This window comes from Lemur catta, chromosome 3 (genome assembly GCF_020740605.2).
Source record: "Lemur catta isolate mLemCat1 chromosome 3, mLemCat1.pri, whole genome shotgun sequence".
In the NCBI taxonomy this organism is placed as follows: domain Eukaryota; kingdom Metazoa; phylum Chordata; class Mammalia; order Primates; family Lemuridae; genus Lemur; species Lemur catta.
In genome coordinates this window covers 21,075,425-21,100,671 of record NC_059130.1, presented here as the reverse complement: position 1 = coordinate 21,100,671, position 25,247 = coordinate 21,075,425, and the positions used below count along the sequence as shown (strand labels likewise).

The 25,247-nt window shown below is 38.6% G+C and overlaps 1 protein-coding gene across 3 annotated transcripts in view; it reads left to right on the top strand.

Annotated features, from left to right (window-relative positions):
* The window catches only part of GDAP2 (ganglioside induced differentiation associated protein 2), a 63,059-nt gene extending 61,335 nt beyond the window's left edge, over window positions 1-1,724 (top strand). For 2 of the 3 annotated variants that reach the window (XM_045546923.1, XM_045546924.1), the window contains exon 14: window positions 526-1,724. In XM_045546923.1, coding sequence (XP_045402879.1) covers window positions 526-573 — 48 coding nt within the window. In that variant the 3' untranslated portion in view covers window positions 574-1,724. The remainder of the gene's footprint in view (window positions 1-525) is intronic. The other variant, XR_006734053.1, reaches the window with a different exon arrangement.
* Window positions 1,725-25,247: the final 23,523 nt, after the last annotated feature.

The following is a 25,247-nucleotide window of genomic DNA, read 5'->3' as shown; positions in this document are numbered from 1 at the left end:
AGTTATAGTTATTAAATTCTTCCATGATAATTTTTTTGTTTCATAACTCTATATTATAAAGTTTGGCACACAATAAGACAACACAATCTAACAAAGAAGAATCTAGGTGTTAGATTCAGATAGATTTGGATTCAAATTCAGGCTCTGCTGGTTACTAATTAGGTGACCTTAGGTGAATTATGCAATCTGTGTGATCCTCATTTTCCTCTTTTGTGAAATGAGGATGTTACCTACTTCATGACATTATGTAAGGATTTAAAGGGATAATGAAAAAAAGTGCCTATAAAGAATTGGTCATATAGAATATTCAATAAGTGGTATTGTTCTGAAAAAAATATTATCAGCCAGTTTCCTCTGCCTACTTTACCCCGACTCTCATTGACACCAGTGGAACTATCCGATGGCTAAGGGCCTACTCAGTGCTAGACATTTCATACACACCATTGGCTATAAATCCCTTTCTTTCATATTCCGAATTAAATTGGTCCTGTTACTTAATGTTCTTGTCTTCTTTTCTTTCCCCAGGAAAACGGGCCTTACTATACATCATATCCCCCGTCACCAGATTTGTGACCTGCCACCTTTCAGTGCTTCTTGATTCCAAGGATGCCACTTCCTCCACAAATCGCTACCTGTTGAAGTGATAGTCATTTTTGCTGTACAGATCCAGAGAGTCTTTTTTCCCTACTTCTCTGGTATTTTTTTATTGACTGTGTATTTTCTGGCACACAAGCAATCTAAAAATGGTAGGCCATTCTGAACTGTACACGTTTTAAATTTGTATATTTGTATCAAATGGAAATGTTCATTTTTAGATTGTTAATAGAAATTGGGGAGCACCTTTTGAGTATCTTCCGTTTGCTGAAGGACACTGAATTCTCCATTAGACAAGCCACTGGTACTGTTCACGTCATCTCTTTAACATTGCACGCTTCCTTTGTGTACTTAAGTGTTTCTCGAAATATATAGAACCAATGTATGCTGACCGGATGCATTGTTTGCTTCAGATCCTGGTGTTAATGCCATTTACATTTTATACAGATAATTTGGTTATGATAAAAGAGAATTGTCCGGGACCAAGAATGTGGAGATGTTATCTGATAAAAAAAAAAAAAAAAACATCAAATCATTAGTAAAATATAGGACTTGGAATTTTGATGTACAAGTTAAGACTAAGGTTTAAGGACTAAGGTTCCTTGGATTATATAATTTGTTAAGATTGCCACCATTCTAATCTCAAAAGTGTGGAGAAACGACTGTATCTTCAGCCTCTTTCCTGTAGTCATGGTTGATTTGGTCTCCTTATTCAAGCATGTACCTTAAGTGAAGGGCATCTCCCAAGACTCCATCAGTGAGCCTTAAGAGAGTGTGTTGTCTTCCCAGAGAGATGAATGATTTTGTTTGGCTCTTAGGACTACCACCCAAAGGGCATTTCATAGCAGTGTCTCTTGAGTTGCCTACATCAATGTGGAGGAAGTGTGTTGCAGTGAACAAATCCAGGGACCTGATAATTGGCAAAAGACCACTTTTGCCACTCAGGCTCTATTTGTGCCTTAGCTTGCTTATGAGTAAAAATTGAATTATGCTGCCTACCTCACAGAGGTATCATGAGGATAGCATTTAGAAAGGGCTTTGATGTCTTTGAATGAAAAGTGCTAAGGGAGTTTGTGTGGTGGGGTGTCTTCAGTTTTTAAATGAGAATAAATATGTATGAGGGAATGCTACTAGGTACTCTTCTTTTCCTTGGCACCTTTTGAGTGATTTTTCTTTTGGGGGGACAATACCTATTAGGACAAAATCCCAGCCCTGATGACCTCTTTCCTGCTTTGTCCACAATTTCTTCTGGCCTCTCCTGCCTTCCCTGCTCCACCATGTCACACTTCCATGAGAGGCATCTGTTAGTCATTTTAAACATTTTTCTTGAATTAAGGTCAAACCATTATCATTTCCATCTGGGTGTCTTCATATTCCTTTTGATTCTCCACCACCCGCATCTTCCTCACCCCATCATACACATTGGCAGTTCAGAGAAAAAGAAAGGAGAAGCCTTCTATTCTAATGTGCTCAGGATCAGGGTTTCCAGAGGCCCCATTCGCCTTTGCCCAAATTAATTTTTCACTGGATATAAAAGAAACATACTGCTCTTCATTTATGAGAGGGAAATCCTCGTATGGTTGTGTTAACCCTGTCCTATATAAACAAGAAGGGGCTTTACATTTCTTAGATAAGTGTTCTTACTTTTGCATGTATTGGACACATTTGCTTTGTGTCAGACCTCAAGCCACCTGTTCCTTGTATTAATATATGCCTCCATGTAGGGACTTCCTGTTACGTTCCCCAGGTCATCAGGTCCAGGCAGCCAGTCACATGTCAGGCGTTAAACTTTTTCTCAGACAGTACTCCTTTAACCCTTTGAGCCTTAAAAATCTGAAACTTTAACTTCATCTTCTACAATCATTAGATCATAATTGAGTTATCCTCTTCACTAGGTGCAGCTATAAAAATATGCCAGCTTTTCTTTGTTAAAGCTGAACAGGGTTACCTCGAATTGGCATCTGGCCTGACCCTTTTCCTCTATAGATAATAGAAGCTACAAGCTACTTTGCTGTTTGAAAGGAAATAAATTTATATGTACAATTTCTTATAGGCAGTAATTTTGAAAAGATGTTCCTTTGCTATACTGGTATGAATACCAGTATAGTAATGTTTAGTAACACAAGCAGGATTAACAAAAGATAAGGATCACTCTCCTCAGTGAAACTAAACTTGGGATGGGGCTGGGTATGGTGGCTCATGCCTGTAATCCTAGCACTTTGGGAGGCCAAGGCAGGAGGATTGCTTGAAATCAGAAGTTTGTGACCAGCCTAAGCAAGAGCAAGATCCCATCCCTTGAAGAAGTATCTGGGTGTGGTGACATGTACCTTTAGTCCCAGCTATGCAGGAGGCTGAGGCAGGAGGATCACTTGAGCCCAGGAGTTTGAGGTTGCAGTGAGCTATGATGACGCCACTGTACTCTAGCCCAGGTGACAGAGACCCTGTTCAAAAAAAAAAAATTGGTATGGGGCCAAGTTCATGCTTTTATAGTTGTCTGCAATGTTATGTAATGAAGTTGTTTCAGTGTAGAGGGCAAACATAATGACCTTGATTTTGAAATGATTAAGTAATATTAATATATATCTGCCTTTGTGAAAATGTTGGGTAGCCTGAATAACACATGACATTTTCAGGGACATATTAGAGGATACAGGGGTGCCTGGGTAGAGATGACCACTAGCATCTGATGTTAATTCAAAACACCACAGAGTTCTTAATTATACTTTGGTCATGCAAATGCTAGTTGAATTGCTGAAGACATAAGTTACAAAATATTAATTCATTATTTAATTCATGCAAGGCATAATATGATTTTTAAACAAGGACATTCCTTCTGCATATATTTGGGTTCTTCTTAATTCATCTGTATCCAAGTTTCTTGATAGTAAAAATTACCTCTTGAAAAAAGCTCATTCTTTATTAGACTCTTAAGGACAAGTGTTCATATTTTAAAGAATTTCTTTCCTTTAATATATATTTTATTTCATTGGTTAACGCCTTATATTTCCCTTTTCAAAGGAATCCGTCTATAATATTTCGAGAGTAATTAGCAAAGGATTTTTAAAGTATTTTTGGTAGGCAAAAATATAGATTTTTGATCAGATTTCTGAAGTCTAAAAGTAATAAAATGTCTTTTTTAAAAGAGCAATAGGCCGGGCGCGGTGGCTCACGCCTGTAATCCTAGCACTCTGGGAGGCCAAGGTGGGTGGATCGCTCGAGGTCAGGAGTTCGAGACCAGCCTGAGCAAGAGCGAGACCCCATCTCTACTAAAAAAAATAGAAACAAATTAGCTGCCCAACTAAAATATATATAGAAAAAATTAGCTGACCATGGTGGCACATGCCTGTAGTCCCAGCTGCTCGGGAGGCTAAGGCAGTAGGATTGCTTAAGCCCAGGAGTTTGAGGTTGCTGTGAGCTAGGCTGACGCCATGGCACTCACTCTAGCCAGGGCAACAAAGTGACACTCTGTCTCAAAAAAAAAAAAAAAAAGAGCAATAAGTATAGTTACTCTAGTAGAAAAACATGGCTTGCCTATTTCTTCCTGTTTCTATTTTGTTGGGTATTATTTAATGAATTCAAACTGTAGGTAATGGTTTAGTATTTTCTTTGTAATAATTAAACTATTACAAAGTTAGTGATACTATTACAAAGAAAAGTGATAAAATGAAGTGTTCAGCATAAGCTAAAAATCACTTTGTGTTCCCCTGACACATTATCTCTGTATGTATATAGAGTGTAAATTCCTTAATATATAAACAGAATTTACAGTACTTGATTGAGAAGAATTATATGGTTCTAGGAACAGTGGATTGATTGTATTAAGGACCAAAAGAATTACAGGATAACCTATACACACCTGGAAAATGAGTCAGATAACTTTCCAATTGTAGTTTTCTTAAATTATAATCATCATAACATATACTAGAGTATATTACCTGTACAGGCACTAATGCAGCCTCATGGGATATGAGTGACTCTTGGTTTGCACTTGCCTAAGACCATGAACCATAAAGGGATGATTCTACTTTGCCTTAATTGCTTTAGGTAAATACCATAAACTGGGTGGTTTAAACAACAGACATTTATTTCTCACAGTTTTGGAGGCTAAGTCCCAAGATCAAAGTGCCAGCCAATTTGGTTCCTGGTGACGGCCTTCTTCCTGGTTTGCAGATGGCCCCCTCTTACTGTGTCCTCACTTGGCAGAGTGAGATCATCACTCTTGTGTCTCTTCTTATAAAGCACTAATCCCATTGATGAGAGCTCCACACTCATGACATAATTACCACCAAAAGGCCCTACCTCCAATTACCGTTACACTGGGGATTAGGGCTTCAGCATAAGGATTTGAGCACGAAAGGAACACAAACATTCAGTCCATAGCATACCTATGATCTAGATCATATTATTAGCCCAGCAATGATAAGGATTGTCTAGTAGGCCTAGCCATATATACTTACATGCACACACAGTGTAATCTGCTTTGCTTTACATTTTATGTGTGACTTCTCTGGCCCAAATGTAAACAACAAGCAGCAATAAATAACATAGTGCAAGTTTTAATTGTTACTGAACTAGCCCTTAGATAGTATCAAGATCACCTTAGATGTTGTTAACTTTATTTTCTACAGTTCTAAGAATAGCATCTTTGAATCTTTTTAAGTACAGCATGTATAGGGCCACCAGGTTCAAGAAGAAAAGCATAGATATTCTCTAGGTGAATTACACTAACAAAATCATAACTGCTGAGTGTGATCTGATATTTTTGCTGAACAGTAAAACTAATACATTTTGTACACACAATCACTTTTTTTTATAACTGTTAGTGTAAGCACACAATCATCATAAACTAAGCCAGGACTTTGTTAGACCAGATCTTGTTAGATAAAATATTTAAGAGTTTAACATATATAATGATTTTAATTGCTATTAGGCAAAGGAGACCTAATAGCAAATGTTTTAATTGACAGATCTTAAAATTTGTTTACTCAAAATTCAGAGAACTTTTATGAAAACTTTGCATTTTAAAATATTTTTTTGCCTTTCCAAATCAGAAGTTAGATCCATTTAGAAGAGGATCTCACTCTATGGAAATACAGCCTATGAAGAACCAATAATAAAAGGATAATGTTTATATAGACCCCCAGGGTTGGGAAATTTTTTTTTTGGCCATGTATACCAGGCCTTTTTCTAATCACCAAAGTTAACCTAAAGAGTAGTAAAAAACGTGAATTTTACTGTCTACATTATCTGTGGAGACCTAGACTAATGCTTCTCAAACTTTAATGTGCATATATTAAATCAGCTAGGGATATTGTTAAAATGCAGATTCTGATTTGGTAGGTCTGGCATGGCACCTGGGATTCTCAATTTCTTACAAGCTCTTAAGTGATACTAATATTCCTGGTCTCCATAAGAGTAAAAGAGCCTAGACTATATTTTAGCTTCCAGATTTTCTGTTTCAAGGAAAGGAGACAAAACTATCATTGTAATTTCTTCTGTGGGCCGGGCACTCATATATTCATTATCTTTTTTGATCCTCCTACAAGTCCTGTAGGGTGGGTGGTAATAAAGGTGAAGTGGGACAATATAGACCAGTTTTTCTCAAACTTGAATAATGTGCATCCCCTTTTAATAAGGAAACATCTCTTAGCGCCTCATTTTTACTTATATTTATTGTAATGTTATCTAAAGATATATAAACATAAAACTAGGTATAAATGTTTTATACTTATAGTTCTTGCACAAGCATGAAACCAAAGCAAGTTTACAGATTAGACACAAGCAAAACCATAAAACTAATAAAATTTAAAATGTTTATTAAATATGGATGGTGATGTTTTGCCAAAATGAAATCATCATGTGTAATGTCATTATGGTACTGAGTGCTACAGTGCAGTTCTTTTAAGTTCAGAATGCACGCGCTGCTACCATATGCTATGTGGTGACTCAATTCTCCCCCTATTTCTCTCTGTTCAGACTGTTGCTTTCATTCCTTCAGCACATAATGATGTTACTTGATCTTCATCTAGCCTGAATACATCATTTCCCTATTCAGTCAGCTTCTGTTCTCCATAAGCCTTCCACAACTAAAGTGGAACTGGACTTTAACGTGGAAATAAATACAAATGCAAACCTAAGCATTGAAATGTTCTGGCGATATTTAGTTTTAAGGCAGTTATCCAGATAATTCAGAGCACAAATATTAATTATTAATGTTTTAAAATTTTCACCAACATGAAAAATGTTTAATTCTCATAGTAAGCTCATGGGCACTTCCCTGTCTCCAACACACATACAACAAGGATTGTTAATGAGCCCCAGTTTAAGAAGCACCAATTGAGTAGTTAGTAGCATTGATGCTTTAGCTTCTGACACACTTGGGTTCAGACCTTGGATGTGTTTCTAAACCTTTTCTGAACCTCAATGTTTTCATATATTAAACAGATAATAATTCTCATTGAATGATTAGGAGGAATAAATGTAATAATGTTCATAAAGCATCCATAGTGTCTGTAAATGGCAGCACCACTACTTTGATTAGAAATAACAGCAGCTAACGTGAGGATTTACTATGTGCCTTGAACTTTGCTAAGCTCTTTATTATACATTGAGTGGCAGACTCAGGTTTCAAATCCAAGTCTGACTCCAAAGCTCATGCTCTTATAAGAATAATTCAAATATAGAACATTAATGTAAGTTACTTATTTAAAAAGCTTTTTAATCTTAAATTATATTTTCTTAAAAAGATTTATTATAAAAGTAATGATGTTTCTCTAGAGGGGAAAATAGCTAAGTTTCCTTTTAATGATTGTATGATGTACTCATATTCAAATTGTCATAAAAATAATTTTCGTTTAAAGTCTGTCATACTAGGTTGTGGTACAGTAAAGGGATATTAGGACCATTAAGCTCAGCTTTCACATTATTATTCTCTTGTACATTTATGATCAGTAATAAATGATAACATGAAATACTCCCTGAATGGCAATATAGCTTTTTTGCAGAAGAAGCATTTTTCTCCCACAAGTATTATTTGGGTATTCTATGCCACTTCTTTGAAATAGTGTGCAAACTTCTTATTTTCATCTGTGAAAACATCTATGTTTCATCTGTGAAACATCTGAAGAAAATTTGGTGTAGCTGTCCTTTAAAATAATTTCTAGACAGTTGTCTATCTTTTCCTAGTTTTCTAGGATAAGTTCTGAAAAATGAACAAGCATACTGTAGGCTGGATTTTTACTTTTTCTCCAATTGAGTGATGGGAGAAAATACGAGGAGAGAATTGCAAAAGGAATTCAATTATTTATTAACAAAAATGGTATGTATCAAATTTAAGGTTTTTCTCTACTTATTAAAACATATTTGCACAAATTATTAAAGTGTGGAGACACATGAAATATGAGGTTGTCATTGAATTGTGTTAATTAAGGTGGTTTTTAAAAAACATTCCTTATCCCATCCTAGATAGTAACATGATGATAATAATAATCTGTGTTGTAGAAATTGACTCTTTGTCCAATCTAGCTCTTTTGCGCATATGCAGGATCTTTAAGTTCAGTAATGTGTGCTTCCCCATATGTGTGGGTTATCAAGATAGATGATATGTTTTCTGTGATGCTTCATTACTGCCTCATCCCATGTCATAGCATAAGAAAATTGTTCTGGAATCACATTTACAGGTAAGGGTCAGTCTTCCTGATTTTCTTCGTTTCAGTAGTCTGTTGCTTGACTTGAATTGTTAACCTACCTCAGTTATTTTCCTCTTTCTTTTACTGAATACAAATAAGACTGCTTTTTTATAAGTTTTCCTTTACTACTTTAATAGAATGACCTCTGATTTTTTGCTTATTTAAAATCCAAACTTATTCTTTATTAGGTATATAAAGCATTTGACTATCTTGTCTTCTAGTTTAGCTATGTCTGACATTTACATTCTGAAATGCTTATTATAAATTATACTGATTTTTTGAAATGTATGTAGGTGAGTTATATTACCTATTAATTTTATTGCTAATAGTAAAGTAAAGGTGTTAAAATTTGTTATAAAGGGGGCATTGGTTCTCAAACAATAGAGAATGACTAAACTTTCTTATTTTACAGATGAAGAAATGGCGGCTCAAGCAGGTTAAGGCAGGTTGGACTAATAGCCAAATCGTATATTAATAGATTCTAGGTAGCTTCAGGATGACCTTGCCACCGATAGCTCGAGCTCTTTGTTTGATAACTATGTTTGCACAGCTGTTTGACTTTACCATTCCGTCTTATGTCCACTAAAGAAGGAGCTATTTTAAAATTTATTATTTACTTTTTATTTAAGTAGCACTTGCTTAGCCAAGTTCCAGGCCAAGACCAGAGTTCAGGAACTAGCAGCAGAGATTAGCAATCATCATTCAGGGACTGCAAAAATATTTTGGGGTGGGGGTTAATATTAAATTTAATTTAAACATTTGGGATTTTTATTTTTTACACAAATGTCTATTTACTGACTCCTTAAATAAAAATTCCTCCTTTCAGCAAAGTTGAACGAGAAGGCAGCATTTAAAACCACTTCTTTGGCAATCAGATAACACTAAGAAAATGCTAGTCTTAATATGGTGATTTATACCACCTAGAAAACTGCACAGACTTTGGCAGTAATACCTATCAAATGCCAAAAGTATGCCATGATAGGCTTTATACTAAAATTGTGGAGGCTCTTGCAGGAAAAACTAAATTCTTACCTATGAGCTCATTTTTTTGACATTTAGCTTTATAGCACAGAAATTCTAACTTGTTCCTAGATCAAATGAGCAAGATCACAATGCATAGAAACTCTGTACTACTTCCACTCATTCACCAAATTGCTACTAAGAATCTATATATTATAAAGTAATGTTAGCTCCTATAACAAATAATCTGAAAATGGATAGTGGTTTAAACACAATAGAAATGTATTTCTCACATAAAGCCTAAGCAGATGTTCCTGATGAGCAAGCAGCTTTTCTCTAAGTCCTCCTTCAGAGGTGTAAGCTCCTTCAATATTGTGGCTCCGCCGTCTTCAATATGGGGCTCCCAAAGGATCCATGCTTTTCTGCTTCAAGCTAGCAGATGGAGAAAGAGCATGGAGGACTTGCACACAGGTTTTTATACAGCAGACTTCCATTCATATGCCATCATGTAGAACTCAGTCACCTTAGATGCACCTAACTGCAAAGCTCAGAGGCTAGAGAGTGTAGTCCTTGGGCTCAGAAGAGAATAGGAGTTATAAAAGATATTGCAGCTGAGTGGAAATGAATTACAATGTAATCAAAGAAATGCCAAGCTATTAATAGAAATATATCAAATATCACTTCACAGAGAAGGTCAGTGGCACATGATCACAGCTTTGCCTGGAACAGAATCCCTTGGGACATATCCGTAAACTGATGCCCCTAGTATCCTGAATCCCTACCGCTAAATGTGTATATATAGGCATAGCTTGGATATATTGCGAGTTCTGTTTCAGACCATGGCAATAAAGTGCGTCACAGGAATTTTTGGTTTCCAGTGCATATAAAAGTTATGTTTCTACTGTAGTCTATTAAGTGTACAATAGCATTATGCCTCAAAAACAATGTATATGCCTTAATTTAAAAATACAGCTAAAAAGTGCTAACGATCACCTGAACCTTCAGCAAGTTATAATCTTTTTGCTGGTTGAGGGTCTTACCTCAGTGTGGATGGCTGCTGACTGATTAGGGTGGTAGTTATGAAGATTGGGGTGGCTGAGGTAATTTTTTAAAATAAGACAATGAAGTTTGCCACATCAATTGACTCTTTTTTCCATGAAAGATTTCCCTATAGCATGTGATGCTGTTTGATGGCATTTTACTCACACAGAACTTCTTTCAGAATTGGGACCTGTCCTCAAACCCTGCCACTGCTGTATCAACTAAGTTTATGTAATATTCTAGATCCTTTGTTGTCATTTCAACAATGTTCACAGCATCTTCACCAGTAGATTCCATCTCAAGAAACCACTTTCTTTGCTCACCCACAAGAAGCAACTCCTCATGTATTAAAGTTTTGTCATAAGACTGCAGCAGTTCAGGCTCCACTTCTAATTCTAGCATTTCATCTACATTGAAAAATCTGTTGGTTAGTGTAGCCATCTTCATCACTTTTCTTAGCTAGATCTTCTGGATAACTTGTTACAGCTTCTACATCAGCACTTGCTGCTTCACCTTGCAATTTTATGTTACAGAGATGGCCTCTTTCCTTAAATCTCATGAACCAACAACTGCTAGCTTCAAGCTTTTCTTCTGCAGCTTCCTTGGCTCTCTCAGCCTTCATAGAACTGAAGAGAGTTAGGGACTTGCTCTGGATTAGGCTTTGGTTTAAGGGAATGTTGTGACTGGTTTAATCTTCTATCCAGACCACTAAAACTTTCTCCATTATCAGCAATAAGGCTGTTTCACTTTCTTACATTCGTGTGTTCATTGGAGTACCACTTTTAATTTCCTTCAAGAACTTTTCCTCTGCGTTCACACCCTGGCTAACTGGGGCAAGAGGCCTAGCTTTCATCCTGCCTCAGCCTTCCACATGCCTTTCTTACTAAGCTCAATCATTTCTAGCTTTTGATTTAAAGTGAAAGATGTATGATTCTTCCTTCCTTTCAATTGAACACTTCAAGGGTAGTAGGGTTATTAATTGGCCTAATTTCAATATTGTTGTGTCTCAGGGAATAGGGAAGCTTAAAAAGAGAGAGAAGGGGGAACAGCCAGTCAGTGGAGCAGTCACAGCACTCACAACATTTATCAATTAAATTTGTCATCTTATTATGGGCACAGTCTGTGGCACCCAAGACAATTCCAACAGTAACATTAAAAATCACTGATCATAGGTCACAATAACAGTTGTGATGAAAACATTTGAAATATTATGAGAATGGCCAAACTGTGACATAGAGACATTAAGTGAGCACATGCTGTTGGAAAATGGTGCCGATAGACTTGCTTGACGCAGGGTTGCTACGTCCCTTCAAAAGTGCAGTAGTTTGCAAAGCGCAATAAAGTGAAGCACAGTAGAACTGGACCCCTATACTCTAAACTACGTGGGATGGAGGAGCATTCTTTACTGAATGCCATAACATTGTATTACTTAAAGGAAGGTCTGGGGATCGGGAACATTGACCTGTTGGGAATGAAGACTCTCAGACCCCTTAACTACAGAATCAGATCCTGCGTTTTATCAAGGTGCTCCAGGCAGTTTGCATCCACATCCAGGTTGAGTCTTTGTAATCTTGGCCCTGGCATTTCTTAGCAGTGTGATGTTAGTCAGCTTGCTTAATCTGTCTCCACTTTTTCATCTGTAAAATAAGGGTGGAGTGCAGGGAGAAGGGACACACGTAATTGAATATTGGCGTATCTCTCTAGAGAAAATAGACACAAATGTTAAATAACACTTGACACTTGTAAGCAATGACTATTTTCAAATGCCAAGTACTTTTAAAAATAACTGTAAGAGGATACAGCTTTTGAACTATAACTATCTGTACTCATCCTCTTCCAACCCTTACCCTTATTTATGTCATATTAAGGATTTTTAGCCTGTTGAAATGGTGGGGAGGATTTTTATTCATGCGGTTTAGTCTTTGTTCCTAAAAGATGAGTAAGCACAGGAAAAATAAACTTTTCCAAAGTTAGCAAATGGTGTTTGTCCTAATAAGCCCTAATATAGACAGCAGCCATAACCAGTCAATTCATTATCAAATTACAAACTTAAAAATGTACAGAGAAACAATCTGCTAGTTTGCCAAACCCTGAGGGACAACAACTGCTTAATGGACTGTAGTCATAACATATCTTGTAACCCTAGATTAACTGAAATGGGTAAAACAGGATATTTATATATCAAATAATGTTGTGCGACCAGAAAATAGCCTACTTTTCAACCTTCTCAGAAATGTGTTTTAGTATAACCTTTGTGCCTCATTTAGTAAGTATAATACATGTACATTATGATTAATGTTTGCTTTATATAATAATTTAGAAAGCACATCCCAGATCTTTTCGTGCCTCAGGCTCATCCTTTTCATACTATTCCTCTTCATCCTATGTGGTCAGTGTAGAAGGTTATCAGATATAGGGCTGAATCTCTACTGCCCTAAAAATACAATCTGCAACTTCTGGAATGTCTTTTTTTTTTTTCCTCTAATTCCATGACAGATATTTTTTCCCCCGGAGTGTCTTTAAAATTAGTCTCACTTCCTTGACTATTGCCTCTTTCTCTGAAAGTGTAATTTTAAAATTCCAGTTTACTTCAGGTGTGTCTACTGATGTGTGATTTAGGCTCATCAAATCCTGTAAAACTGAGAAAGAAGTTGAAAGGCCTTAATTCTTATAGCTTTTACTCAAGGAAAGGAGTAAATCCAGTGCCATTTAAATTTGAGTTCAAATAGGAATAAGGCACTAAATTTAAGCTGAATTGTTGAATTATATCATTGGTTGGCTGGAATCATGTCAGTGGGAACTTTTCAGATTAAGAAAGAACTGTTTTCTGTTCCCATCTAAGTCAAAATTTGTATATACTCCTGTGCATTCAGACCCTGCTTCTCAATCTATAGAGAAATCAACTTAAAGTTTGAAAAGAAAGCATGGGCATGCTGCATGGTTGTACTAACTGTATAGCAATTCAAATTCAATTCAAAGTGCAGCCCAGTTATTTACTAGCTTTGTGACTTCAGACATGTTTCCCAACCTCTCTGAATTTCACTTCTCTCATCTGTAAAAAGTATTTGCTTCTTAGAGTTGTTGTGAGGATCAGATAACTTAATACTTCTAAAACTCTCATAAATATTATGTATGATCTTATTTAAATATTCTAATTGCTGCGATCAAAATGTTTCACTCTGCACATTTATCAAGTACACTTGATTCTTTAATTTTAAAGTATGTTCATTGCCAGTTTACATGATATATGATGTATTTGGGATGTTTTTCCTATGAGAGAAAATGACCTTTTAAATCAGGGGTTGGGCCAGGTGTGCTGGCTCCCACCTGTAATCCCAGCACTTTGGGAGGCCGAGGCAGGATGATGGCTTGAACCGTAGTGAGCTATGATGACACCATTGCACTCCAGCCTGGGCAATAGACCAAGACCCTGTTTCTAAAAAAATAATAAATCAGAGGTTGGCAAACTTTTTTGGTGAAGAGCCAGATAGTAAATATTTTAGGCTTTGCAGGCCATATGGTCTCTTGTCATAACTACTCAACTATGCTGTTGTAGCATGAAAGAAACCATGGACAATACATAAACAAATAGTTGTACCTATATTCCAATAAAATTTTATTTGTGGACACTGGAATTTAAATTTCAAATAATTTTCAAGTATAACAAGATACTATTTTTCTTTGCTATTTGTCAACCATTTAAAAATGTAAAAACCACACTTAGCTCTAGGGCCATACAAAAACAAGCAGTGGGCCACAGTTTGCCAACCTCTGTTTTAAATAATTCAGTGATTCTTTAAAGCTGATAAATGCAGCAGAACCTTAGTTAGGGCAAAGCATTGTAAAGGAAAGAAATCAAGAGCCAATCTATCAACTAGTTAGCCCGGAGCACAGCTATATTAATCACTCCCTTGCCTAACGCAATTCATGCAGCCCCTTTGAGCTTAACCTTTTTATACATAAAAATGGAGTAATGGTGTATTTCTGACCCATAGGTACTTCTTCCTGGTGAAGGGAGTTTAATAATAATTATTTCTCATTGAATTTCTATCCCTGTGCTGGATATTTGAATCATTTTAGTTCTAATCCTCCTATTCCCACTTTACAGATGAAGAAATGGAGATTCAGGGAGACAAAAAACCTACTCAACTTTGCAATACCAAAACCTTCCCAACTTTCTCAATTGAATGCAAGCCCCATGAGAGTAGAGACCTCATTGGACTCATTCTATTCTATACCCCCAATGCTCAGGCAAGTACCAGGTATCTAGTGGGCACTCAGTAAATACTTGCTGAATAAATGAATGAATGAATTCATTTATGCCAGTGATTCTTAATCCTTTATTATATCAAGGATGGGTTTGAGAAACATTTTGAAGTTATGAACCATCTCTGCAGATAGTCAAATCTCAAACTGAGAAACCTTGCATTAGGGATTTGGCAGACTATTGAAACAAGATGCTATGCACCACACTCTGAATAATATGGATTAGAATTCTTTTCATAGGCATGGAAGCAGAATTTGTAGATGTCTTGCTTCTTTCCGTTTCTTGTATTCACATTGAGGGCATTAAACAAGGCCTAAAATGTTGCGGGGTTTGTCTCTGCTGCCTGCTCATCATTCATTTTAAAACTCTGGATTCCCTTAAAAGTCACCTTCTCAAAAATTATTTCTTAAAAAATGACTCTTACTGGATCCAAGCTGCTTCAGAATGAAAAGTGAGAAGCCATAGCCTATCAAGACTGCCATACAATGTTTTGTCTTCAGAAATAACAGCTGTGAGGGAAAGATCCACTCTTCGTTGCCTGAAGGCCAACCGAGTCTGAATCTAGTGTGTTACTCAGAAGAGACCTACTACTGCCTCTGCTGCTTGTCACTTACTTACAACTTCACTTTCTACCCCGTGGCCCCTGTAAAAATCAGTGAGAATGGGTTATCACTATTCAGGTGTTACTGGTTTTTATTCTTTTCTCCTATAAATCACCTGTTGTTTTCTTGCCCTTGTCACTTATATCAGGACCTTGAGATCATGACTCAGTCCAGGTAAATAGTAAGATTAAGGGGGGTTTGTTTTCACATATGATGTAAAAACAAAATCTGTTGCTTAGAAAACATTAAGGTACTACTCTCACCTACACCCCCTTTCCTTCTTTTACTATAACACCCCCTGCCACCCCCCCTCACACACACAAAAGTTCTATTGTAAAACCTGAGTATTTTCTTTCAGTGTCCCTGGGACTAGTCACTCTATTCAAACTTTGCCCTTGTCATACCATTTAATTTTTCTCCATGGCATTTATTACCAGGCTCATTTTCAGCCACATCAGTTGTTAAAATACTGAAATATTTCCATGTGAGTTGATAAGTGGCTGTTGTCTTGTGCCCTCTAAGTGCCCTTTGCCACCCTCCTTCCTCCAGATTTCTTGAATGTCCCCGCAATCCAGCAACTAAAGGGTTAAGATCTCCTGTGCCTTCAGGACCCCACTCCAAGACTATGGCCATCATCTGTGCTGATTGGTCAGTGCCAGTGCCATACCAGTTTGAATATCACACCTATTTACCACCATAGGTGTATATGAATGACTAAGGGTATAAACTTCCCAGTTTTGTTCATTTCATCATCCCCAATGTCTCCTTGAACAGCCCCGATGTCTCTCAAATAATTATTAAAATAACAAATGAAGTGTATTTACGCATATGGTACCAAAAAGGTGAGATCTAAAGGAGGAGAACCGCTTGATCAAGGAGGAATTGGGAATCACTTGGTGAGTCATAAAAGCAGGGAAGACATACAAATTTAGTCATAATACCTTTTTGTGGACAGCCAAGCGCTCCTACCTTCAGTTAGCAACCTTGCTTCATAGTGTTAACCTTTAATACTTCATTTTTTTCAGGCAAGGTAAATATGTGTCAATGTTGGGTTTCAGGTCCCAAATTGCTTCATTAATGACCAAATACTAGACTTGCAGATAGATACTAGTCATCTTACGCTGGAAACCAACAAGGCAGGGAAGCCTGTGGGAAGGCTGTAAGGGGATGTGGCAGTTCTGCTGGGAGTTCTGTGCAGTTTTGTAATGGTGGAGACTGAATCACCCAGAATAACTAAAATGTGCCGTGGAGCCTAAGGGACCAGAGCTGTTCCTGTCCTTTCTGACAGCCAGGCCTCTGTGCACACACAGGACAAAGAGTGAGCACCAGTCACTGCTTAGTATCTACCCATGGAGCTACCTTCAGGTAAAGCTCACCTACACAAACCTGGTCACTATCATCAGCATTTCTCCATTCCCATTCTAGGAAACAGGGAAGAAAGATGCATTCCACATCACCTTAGCAGAATCCAAAAAATTCAGTGGAGCGCGTTATTAAGAATTTCTCTTAACATTTCCTGCCTTTCCCTAATAGCCACCCATGAATATCCCTGGACTTGTGAAGCTATTTCCAGCCTGTTACATCTCTTCTTTATTTTTATTCTTTCTTATATAATCTATTTGTCCTAAATTTGCCTTTTTTAAGGTTCAAGTAGTACCTGCTAACCATAGCATTTTACAGTTTGCTGATTATTTAAAATAGTTCCACAGTCATTTTCCTAATGTCTCTTGTCTTTATGTAACCATCCAAAGATAAAAATAGTTCTCAATCAAGCCCTGTTTTCTTGGGGAACTGCTGGGCATGTGGATGGTAACCATAAACCACGTTTTGGGTCCATTACTCCTCTTAATCACACCAGAGAATTTCTGTTTTGTCTTCCTCGGGACAGCAAAATAACTGAGGTAGAACAACGTGATGCTCTGCCTTCTTGTTTCAGCTCTCATACTGTAAACAAGTTTCCTTTTCATGGTCTATTTAGTGCCATGTTTTTTGCATTTTTGTTCTTTTTTGGGTGATTTTGCCATTTAAAATGGTCCCAAGTGTTATGCAGAAGTGGTTTGATGTTCCTAAGTATAAGAAGGCTGTGATGTGCCTTACAGAGAAAATACATGTGTTAGATAAACTTTATTCAGGCTTGAGTTATAGTGCTGTTCAGTTCAATGTTAATGAATCAGTAATATATGTTAAATAAAGTATGTTTGTTTTTTTATTTATTTAAGAGACAGGGTCTCTCTCTCTCTGTTGCCCAGGCTGGAGAGCAGTGGCGTGATCATAGCTCACTGCAGCCTCCAACTCCTGGCTCAAGCCTCCCAAGTAGCTAGCTGGGACTGCAGGCACATGCCAATATGCCAGGCTAATTTTTTTCTATTTTTTTTAGAGATAGGGTCCCACTATGTTTCCTAGGCTGGTCTCCAACTCCTAGCCTCAAGCAATCTTCCTGCCTCGGCCTCCCAAAGTGCTGGGATTACAGGTTCAAGCTACCACACCTGGCCAAATAAGGTGTCTTTAAATAGAAACACACATAAAACAAGGTTAAGAATTTATCAGTGGATGAAACTGTGTGACCAGAGGCTTACAGGAACCTCACTCTGTATTTCCTCTAGGAGCAATGTTTTAGTATGTACTAAATCAGTGTTTGTGGTGACTTCATAGCATATAACTATTGCAAATAATAAGAATCAACTGTAGTTGTGAGCAGCTGAACCCACACTGCTGTGGTTTGTCTGACTAAAGGGCAGGTTTGCTCAAAAAATACTTGTTAAACAGTTACTATGCACTGCACTCTAGGGATACAGTCTTGCACAAGATGGTCATAGTCCTTAGCTTCATGCATCTTATAGCCTGATGGGGATGTTAAATTTTTAAAATGTCTTGCACTAAACATCTGCACTAAAATATAATCAGCTACCCAAAAGCTCCCCTTCACTGTGTCCTCCATCCAGTGAGAATCTAGATAGGCGGCATATTAGAAAGCCCTTCCCCACTCATAGGAGAAGTCTGGAAAAAGCCTAGTCCAGGTGTCGCAAAGAGGTCATTTTGGATGCTAACTCTAATCACAGCTGCTTGTATCACTCTGATGAGAATGACTATCAGACCATCCTGGACTGAGCAGGGAAAAGTACGAAATCTAACAGTAACAGCTTATATGCCGTATCTAATTCTCTATGGTGGCCCTATATCTAATATTCCAAAGTCTGAAAGCAGAGAGAGTCATTGGTCCACATACAGCGTGATGATAGAGACTTTCTGCTTAATCAAGGCCAGACCACAATTCTGAACTTTCTTGCTGGGGCATTTGACCACCTTTCCATATGATTCTGAGAATCATCCTTGTCTAGAATTTCCTGTATTGTGCTCTGCAATCCTATTACTAACATCTGCCCTTCAATTTGTTTGGGGACCACATGCTCATCCTCAGAAGGGGAGCCACCAACTCCCCACTTGTATTTATGATGATTTAGTCCCTGCTCACCCCTCCCTCTTCCAGCAGAACATCATAATCAGGAGGCTAGTATGTGATTTACACAAGCCTTGATTTTACTTAGCTCTGTTCCCTTTCATCATGCTGGTCTGTATCATCCATCTGCTTATGTGATCCAGGTTGCTGTGGGCCCTCTCTGGTCTGCTAGAGACCAATAACCTCCCTGTGACACAGAAGCTGATTTCAGAGAGTTATCTGTCCCCATGGGCAGTTGCTCCAAGTCTAGGCTTCAAAGTACAGAATCTTTTGCAGTTGTTTTTCTATTACTGCAGCCACTTCTCTACCAGTTACTTGGGCAATCCTTGCAGCAAGACTTGCCAGTCTTCTCCAAATCTGTAAATAGGCTCTTGGGTTATGCTACAAAATGCTGTTTTTGCATTGCTACAGTAATAAAAGGAGTTTTATTAATCTTCCAGGTGGGTTTTGGTAAAAGACAACAACTTCCCACCTAGATTGTGCAGTGTCTGTTTTGAACACCGCCATATCCCACTGCCATATTCCCACCACTGTGCACACCACTAGTACTTAATACATTGTTTTCACTAACTGATGGGCTAAGTACCACCTTGGATTCTCACATTAATTGGAAACCCTGTCCTCTAAAGTTATATCTGATATGACATTATAAATACATATTACTTGACTACATTACTTTTTTTAAATGACCTATTATTTATTGCTTGGGGAATGGGTGGCATTTAACTTCCACACCCATTTTTATGTTTTTCTTGACTTTATATTGTATACCTTATAATGTAATATTAAAAATTATCAGTTTTCTCATGAAAAACAAGCCATGCATTACAAAGCCATTTCTTACCACTGGGGGCGGGGGGAAGGTAGGAAGAAGAGAAGGCCAGAAAATCAGTATCTCACCCTTGTCTTGCCCTTGTCAGGAGAGGAGTTAATATGTCCTCTGGTAATGAGTGAGTTATTTGTAAAGAAGATATGAAGGGTGGATATATTTTCACTAAAAATGCATTCTTTGATGAGTCGAAGTGTCCCAACTTAGAAAGAATGTGTTAATACTGTGCTATGTTTGAAGGGTTGAAGATTCTTTTTTGTCTACTATTACTTGGATTTCTTGTTTATAACACCTTTATAGAGTGTTACAGAAAGAACACGGGCTGTAAAATCAGAAGACCCCAGCTTCTCAAGTTTTCTTACCTATGTGGCCTTTATCTATGAGTTTTATCCTTTTCTTATATTTTGTCTCCTCAAAATGCAGTTGAAGGTAAATTGTAAACTATAAAGCACTATATCCAACTAGTGAAGTATCATCATCACATCCTTTGTAAATAAAGACCAAATAACCCTGGGTATTTTAAAGATTTACCAAAATTATGTCTTTTAGAAATGGCCTCTCTCAGCCCAAATCTAACATAAGTGCAAGGACTTTGCCAAGGCAAATTCCTAAAGAGAACACAGTGCCACAGAAGCAGTTCACAGCGTCCTGTGAGTCTTGGTCAGTGATTACATCCTGTTGCATGAAATGTTAACACAAGTTGGCAACCAACCTGGAAGGTGGGAGATGGAAAAGAAGTGATAAAAACGTCAAAATTCTTCAAACAGATATGTCATGGAATGAATGAGTTGTAGTAGACTAGGATATTGTGTTCAGAGAATAAGGCCAGGAGATTTGACCATCTCCATACCAGATTATTGCAGTCTTATTTAAAGAATCTCATTTTGCTGTGAAGAGTTGAAAACAAACACGTTCCAATAGAGAAGAGTTAGTCCTGACCTTTGTTCAGTACATAATATTCTTGGTGACCTATGGACAGAAATACTATACTGTACTTTTCTGTCTTATAATTAGAATGCTTTTCAAATAAAAATTTTGCACGTGTTATGACAGTTCCAAGTGCGCATCTGAGGACACTAGAGCTTTATTTGCATTTGAGGCTATTCCAGGCAGGTTACCTGTTAATCACTGCACACAGGATGCTGTTCTTTTCTAACGTGGATGCCTAGGGGTACACACTACCTGGGTCTAGTCAGCCATCTTTATCCTGATCCTGATCTTTTAATTTTAATAGTAATCACCAGTTGTCTCCCCCAGAAGATATTCAAATGTACACTTCCACTATTTTTTTTTTAAATATACCATTGCTGGCTTGACACTTCCACTAACTTTTGAGAGTGCTGGTTTCCTCAAACTCTTACCTACACATGTATTATGAAATCTTTGATCATTTCCAGTGTGATCATTGAAAACATTGAATTTCTTTATAGTATTAATTTGTGTTGCTCTTTTTGTTTAAAAGTTGTCTATATTGTTATTTCTGTAAACTGCTCATATCCTTCACCCTCTCTGTTGAGTTACTGTTGAATTTTTTAGTTGCCTTGGAGGAGGTCTTTGTATGTTAAGAAGTTAGCCTCTTGTCTGAGATTTTACAACATTTTGAGCTGGAAATAATAACCTTATAACAATCTAATGCAGCACTATCATCTTCCAGATCTTAACTCTGACTTAAGGATGTTAAATGACTTGCAAATGTTAGAATGCAGCCTGGGATTTTGGCTCCTAGTTTAGTAATTTTTATACTGCATCTTGCCAGCTCTAGAACAGAAAGGGCCAATACCCATCCTCTCAAAGTGTGTAAGCACTGGGATCTCAGGACTTTGCCCCCTCAGCGTCCCCATTTCTCCTTGCTAATCTGTTTAGGGGCACAGCTCCCTTTCCAACTTAATTTATACTTTCAGGATTCACCAGACTTGTCTTCATCAAATGTCTTATGCCCCATGAGCAAAATGACTTCTTGACTTTTCACACAATTTCTCATTCTTGAGTCAGTCCTTCAACCTGGACTTACTGAGCTCGTGTTAAATAAAGATCCTCGCATTGTGCGTGATAAGAGGATACAAAAGAAATGGAAAATTCAATCCCTGCCTTGCTGAGCAGTCCATTTGAGGAGACAAAGCAAATACCAAATTTATTTGAAAATGAACTCATAATTACTTGCTAATGCTCAAGGCAAACAAATTAAGTGAGTAACTTAATGGGTTTATTTAGATTTGGTTTTTTTCTTGCATGTGTTGTTGACTGACTTGGCTGAAGCAGGGAGTTTGGGACAAAAGACACAAAAAAACCAAAAAGGCTTAGAGTCCTAAGAAGAGTATCGCAACTTTTCCCTCAGACTGTTAATTTTTCTTGCACGCTGACCTAGCGGGAAAGTCTTTGTGGGTGTCAGAAAGAACTTCCATAGAAAGGAGTTGAGAGGATCTTGTCAGAAGAGCCGATTGCTCAGGCTGCAACCCTACTGGGCACAGCAGATGAGGTGGTGTGTGTACAAAGTGTGCTGCAGACCGTTACAGCAAGCTCTGGGTCTGACGTGCCGTTGCCACTTTCCAGGTATATATTGTTAAGTGAATCCGCTCACTTCCTTGCTCCAGAGACACCTGCAAAGTTGGGCTAGTAATCCCTGCTTCATGGGATTGCCAAGGATTAAATTAGATAATTCAATTAACAAACAATTACGGTTAATTTTTTGTGTCAACTTGGAGGGCATTTTTGGATGAGATTAACATTTAAATTGGCAAACTCTGAGTAAGCAGATTGCCCTCTATAATGTGGGTGAGTCTCACCCAGTCAGCTGAAGGCCTGAACAGAACAGAAAGACCAGCCTCCCAAGCAAGAGGGGATTATTCAGCAGACTGTCACCAGCTCTCCTGGTCTCTGCCTGCTGGCCTTCAGACTAGAGCTATGCTGTCGATTCCCCTGGCTCTCCAGCATGCCAGCCCACGTTGCAGATTTTGGACTTCCCAGCCACAGTGCATGAGCCAATTCACTATAATAAATGTCTTTCTATGTACAGTCAGCTCTCAGTATCCATGGGCTCCACATCTGTGGATTAAAACAACTGTAGATCAAAACATCAAAAATATTCACAAAAAATTTCATCTCCACTGAACATGTACAGACTTTTTTTCCTTGTCATCTTCCCCTATACAATACAGTATAACAGCTATTTACATAGCATTTACATTGTATTAGGTATTATAAGTAATCTAGGGATGATTTAAAATATGTGGGAGAATGTGTGTCTGTACTATGTAAATACTATGCCATTTTATGTTAGGGATTTGAACATCCATGGGTTTTGGTTTCTGAGGGAGGTCCCAGAACCAATCCCCCATGGATACTGAGGGACAACTATTGATTTTGTTCTTCTAGAAAACCCTAATATACCTACTGTGAGTTAGGCACTGTTCTAGGCCCTGGGGATGCCTCAAAGGAGACAGGCAAGGTCTCTTAGGGAACAAATATTCTTGTGGGGAGGGAGTCAGACATGGCAACATTAGATAGTGATGTGAATAAAATAGAGTGGGGTACTGGTAGTGACTGGGTGGGAGCTTCTTTGAATTATGTGGATCTGGATGAAGCATATTACAGGGAAATGTAAAGGTTCTTAGTTAGAACGAGCTCAGTGTGCTTGTACAGAGAGGGAGTCAGTGTGCCTGTAAACAGAGCAGGTGAGATAAAGAGTGATAGGAGATGAGGTAGGTAAGTTGCAAGGGCTACATCAGACAGGCCTAGTATTCTCATGGTAAAGAATCTGGATTTCATTCTAAGTGCAATGGGAAACCATTGAAGGGTTTTGTGTAAGAACATGGCATTGGGCCTCCCTCTCTCTCTCTCTCTCTCTCTCTCTCTCTCTGCAGGTAGATAGATATAGACATCTTAAATTGAGTTGAAATTCACATAACATGAAATTAGCAATTTTAAAGTAAACATTTCAGAGACATTTAGTGCATTCACAATGTTTTGCAACCACCACTGATTTATAATTTTAAAAAATCTTTCTGGTTGCCATATGGAAAATGGGGTATTATGGCCTGAATGTCTGTGTCCCCTCAAAACTCATATGGAAACCCTAACCCCCAGGGTGCTGGTATTAGGAGGTGGGGCTTTGGGAGGTCTTAGGCCAAGAGCACTACTGGAGCTGAGGCTGAGAAGAGCCTTCAGCATTACCTCTGACTAGAGCTAAGGGGCCGGCCATTGTGTCCCTGCATTAGCAAGTTGTTGGCTGTGAGCCAACCCTGGGAGGGGCCTTAATCTGGGGCCAGCCAGTTCTCTGCCAAGGGCACTGCCTGGGAAGGGACACAGCTGTGAGCCATCGGCAGCAGGGTCCTGGGTACATCAACCCTGCAGTGGGGATCTGGACAGAATATGAAAGTATTCTCTACAGAAAGCATTCCAGATTTGAGGGGGCAGGGTCGGAAAAATTCATCTGCTAAAAGTGAAGAAAAAAAAAAAAAAAAACCCTCACAATAGAGGCCCCAGAGAGCTGCCTTGCTCTTCTGCCATGTGAGGACGCAGAGAGAAGGTGCCATCTATGAACCAGAAAATGGGACACTATTTCTGCTGGTGCCTTGAGCTTGGACTTTCCATCTTCCAGAACTGTGAGAAGCAAATTTCTGTTGTTTATAAGCCGCCCAGAGTATGGTATTTTGTTACAGCAGCCTGAGCGGACTAAGACGGTGGCAGCCACAGTACAAACAAGAAGGATGTTTGGAAGCTGAAGCTGAGTCCAAATAGGAGATGATGGTGGCCAGGGCGCTAGCAGAAAAGATGAAGAGAAGTGGGCAGAGCTCCAGGACTTGTTTCTGAGGAAGAGTTAACAGGACTTTCTAACAGGTTCCATGCGGTATGTGAGGGAAAGCGTAATATATACCAAAGCACTTCATGAACTTCACACACTGTAAAATGTTAGCATCATTGTTACGAATAGGACTTTATGATTATTAAAAAGAAATAGCTGGACTGGATGGTCTTTCAAAGTCTCTCTGAGTCCTGAGTTCCTCTGATGCTTTAAAGATGGGTAAACCGCCTTTGGGATAAAGGGGAAGATTTATTTGAGGTTTCCCGGTCCCAGGCAGTGCCCAAGTGTTTCCAGTGGACACTCCAGGGCATTATTCACCCCTGCACTTGAGAACAGGCGAAGCCGCCTTGCTCCAGCCAGCAGGGCTACGTCATGGGCTGGAGGCGAGCATGGGAACTGGCAGGCCTGGGTTCGGCATCCCAGACACTGCGCTCTTATGGAGGAAGTGCCCCGACGCCTGGGCTCTCAGACCTCAGCAATGTCCAGCAAAAACACACTGGGTGGCGAGGCCGCAGGCCAGAGAAGGGAGAGTGCTTCCAGCAGCCCTAGCGGATGACTCTTGCTGGCAGTGAGCATGCCTCGGAAGGCTACAGCACTTTGCCCTGAATCCCTGGGGGCCGGCACTGCGATCTTGCACATACGTGAGGCTCAGTATCAGGCACTGTCAGCACCCCGATCATGTTCAGGTGGCAGAGGTCTTCAAGGACTCTCTCTCTCTCTTCCTCCCTCCTTTCTTCTGCTTTGAGGAGCTTGTCATGAATCAAAATCTATTTGGTTTATGATCTTTGCAGCCTCCTCTGGAAAAAGTGACCTTTTTTTTTCCGCATAAGATTTAGCTTTAGATAGGCCTCAAGTGGGCTGGGAACACTTTCCTTAACAGGCAGTTTCTCACTAAGCAAATAAAGAAGCTGAATTAACTCTTTAAAGTCACCTGAGTAATAATACCACCGCTGTTAGAATTTGTGAAACGGTCCTTCTTCCGTCAGAGAGAACAAACGATCCTTAGAT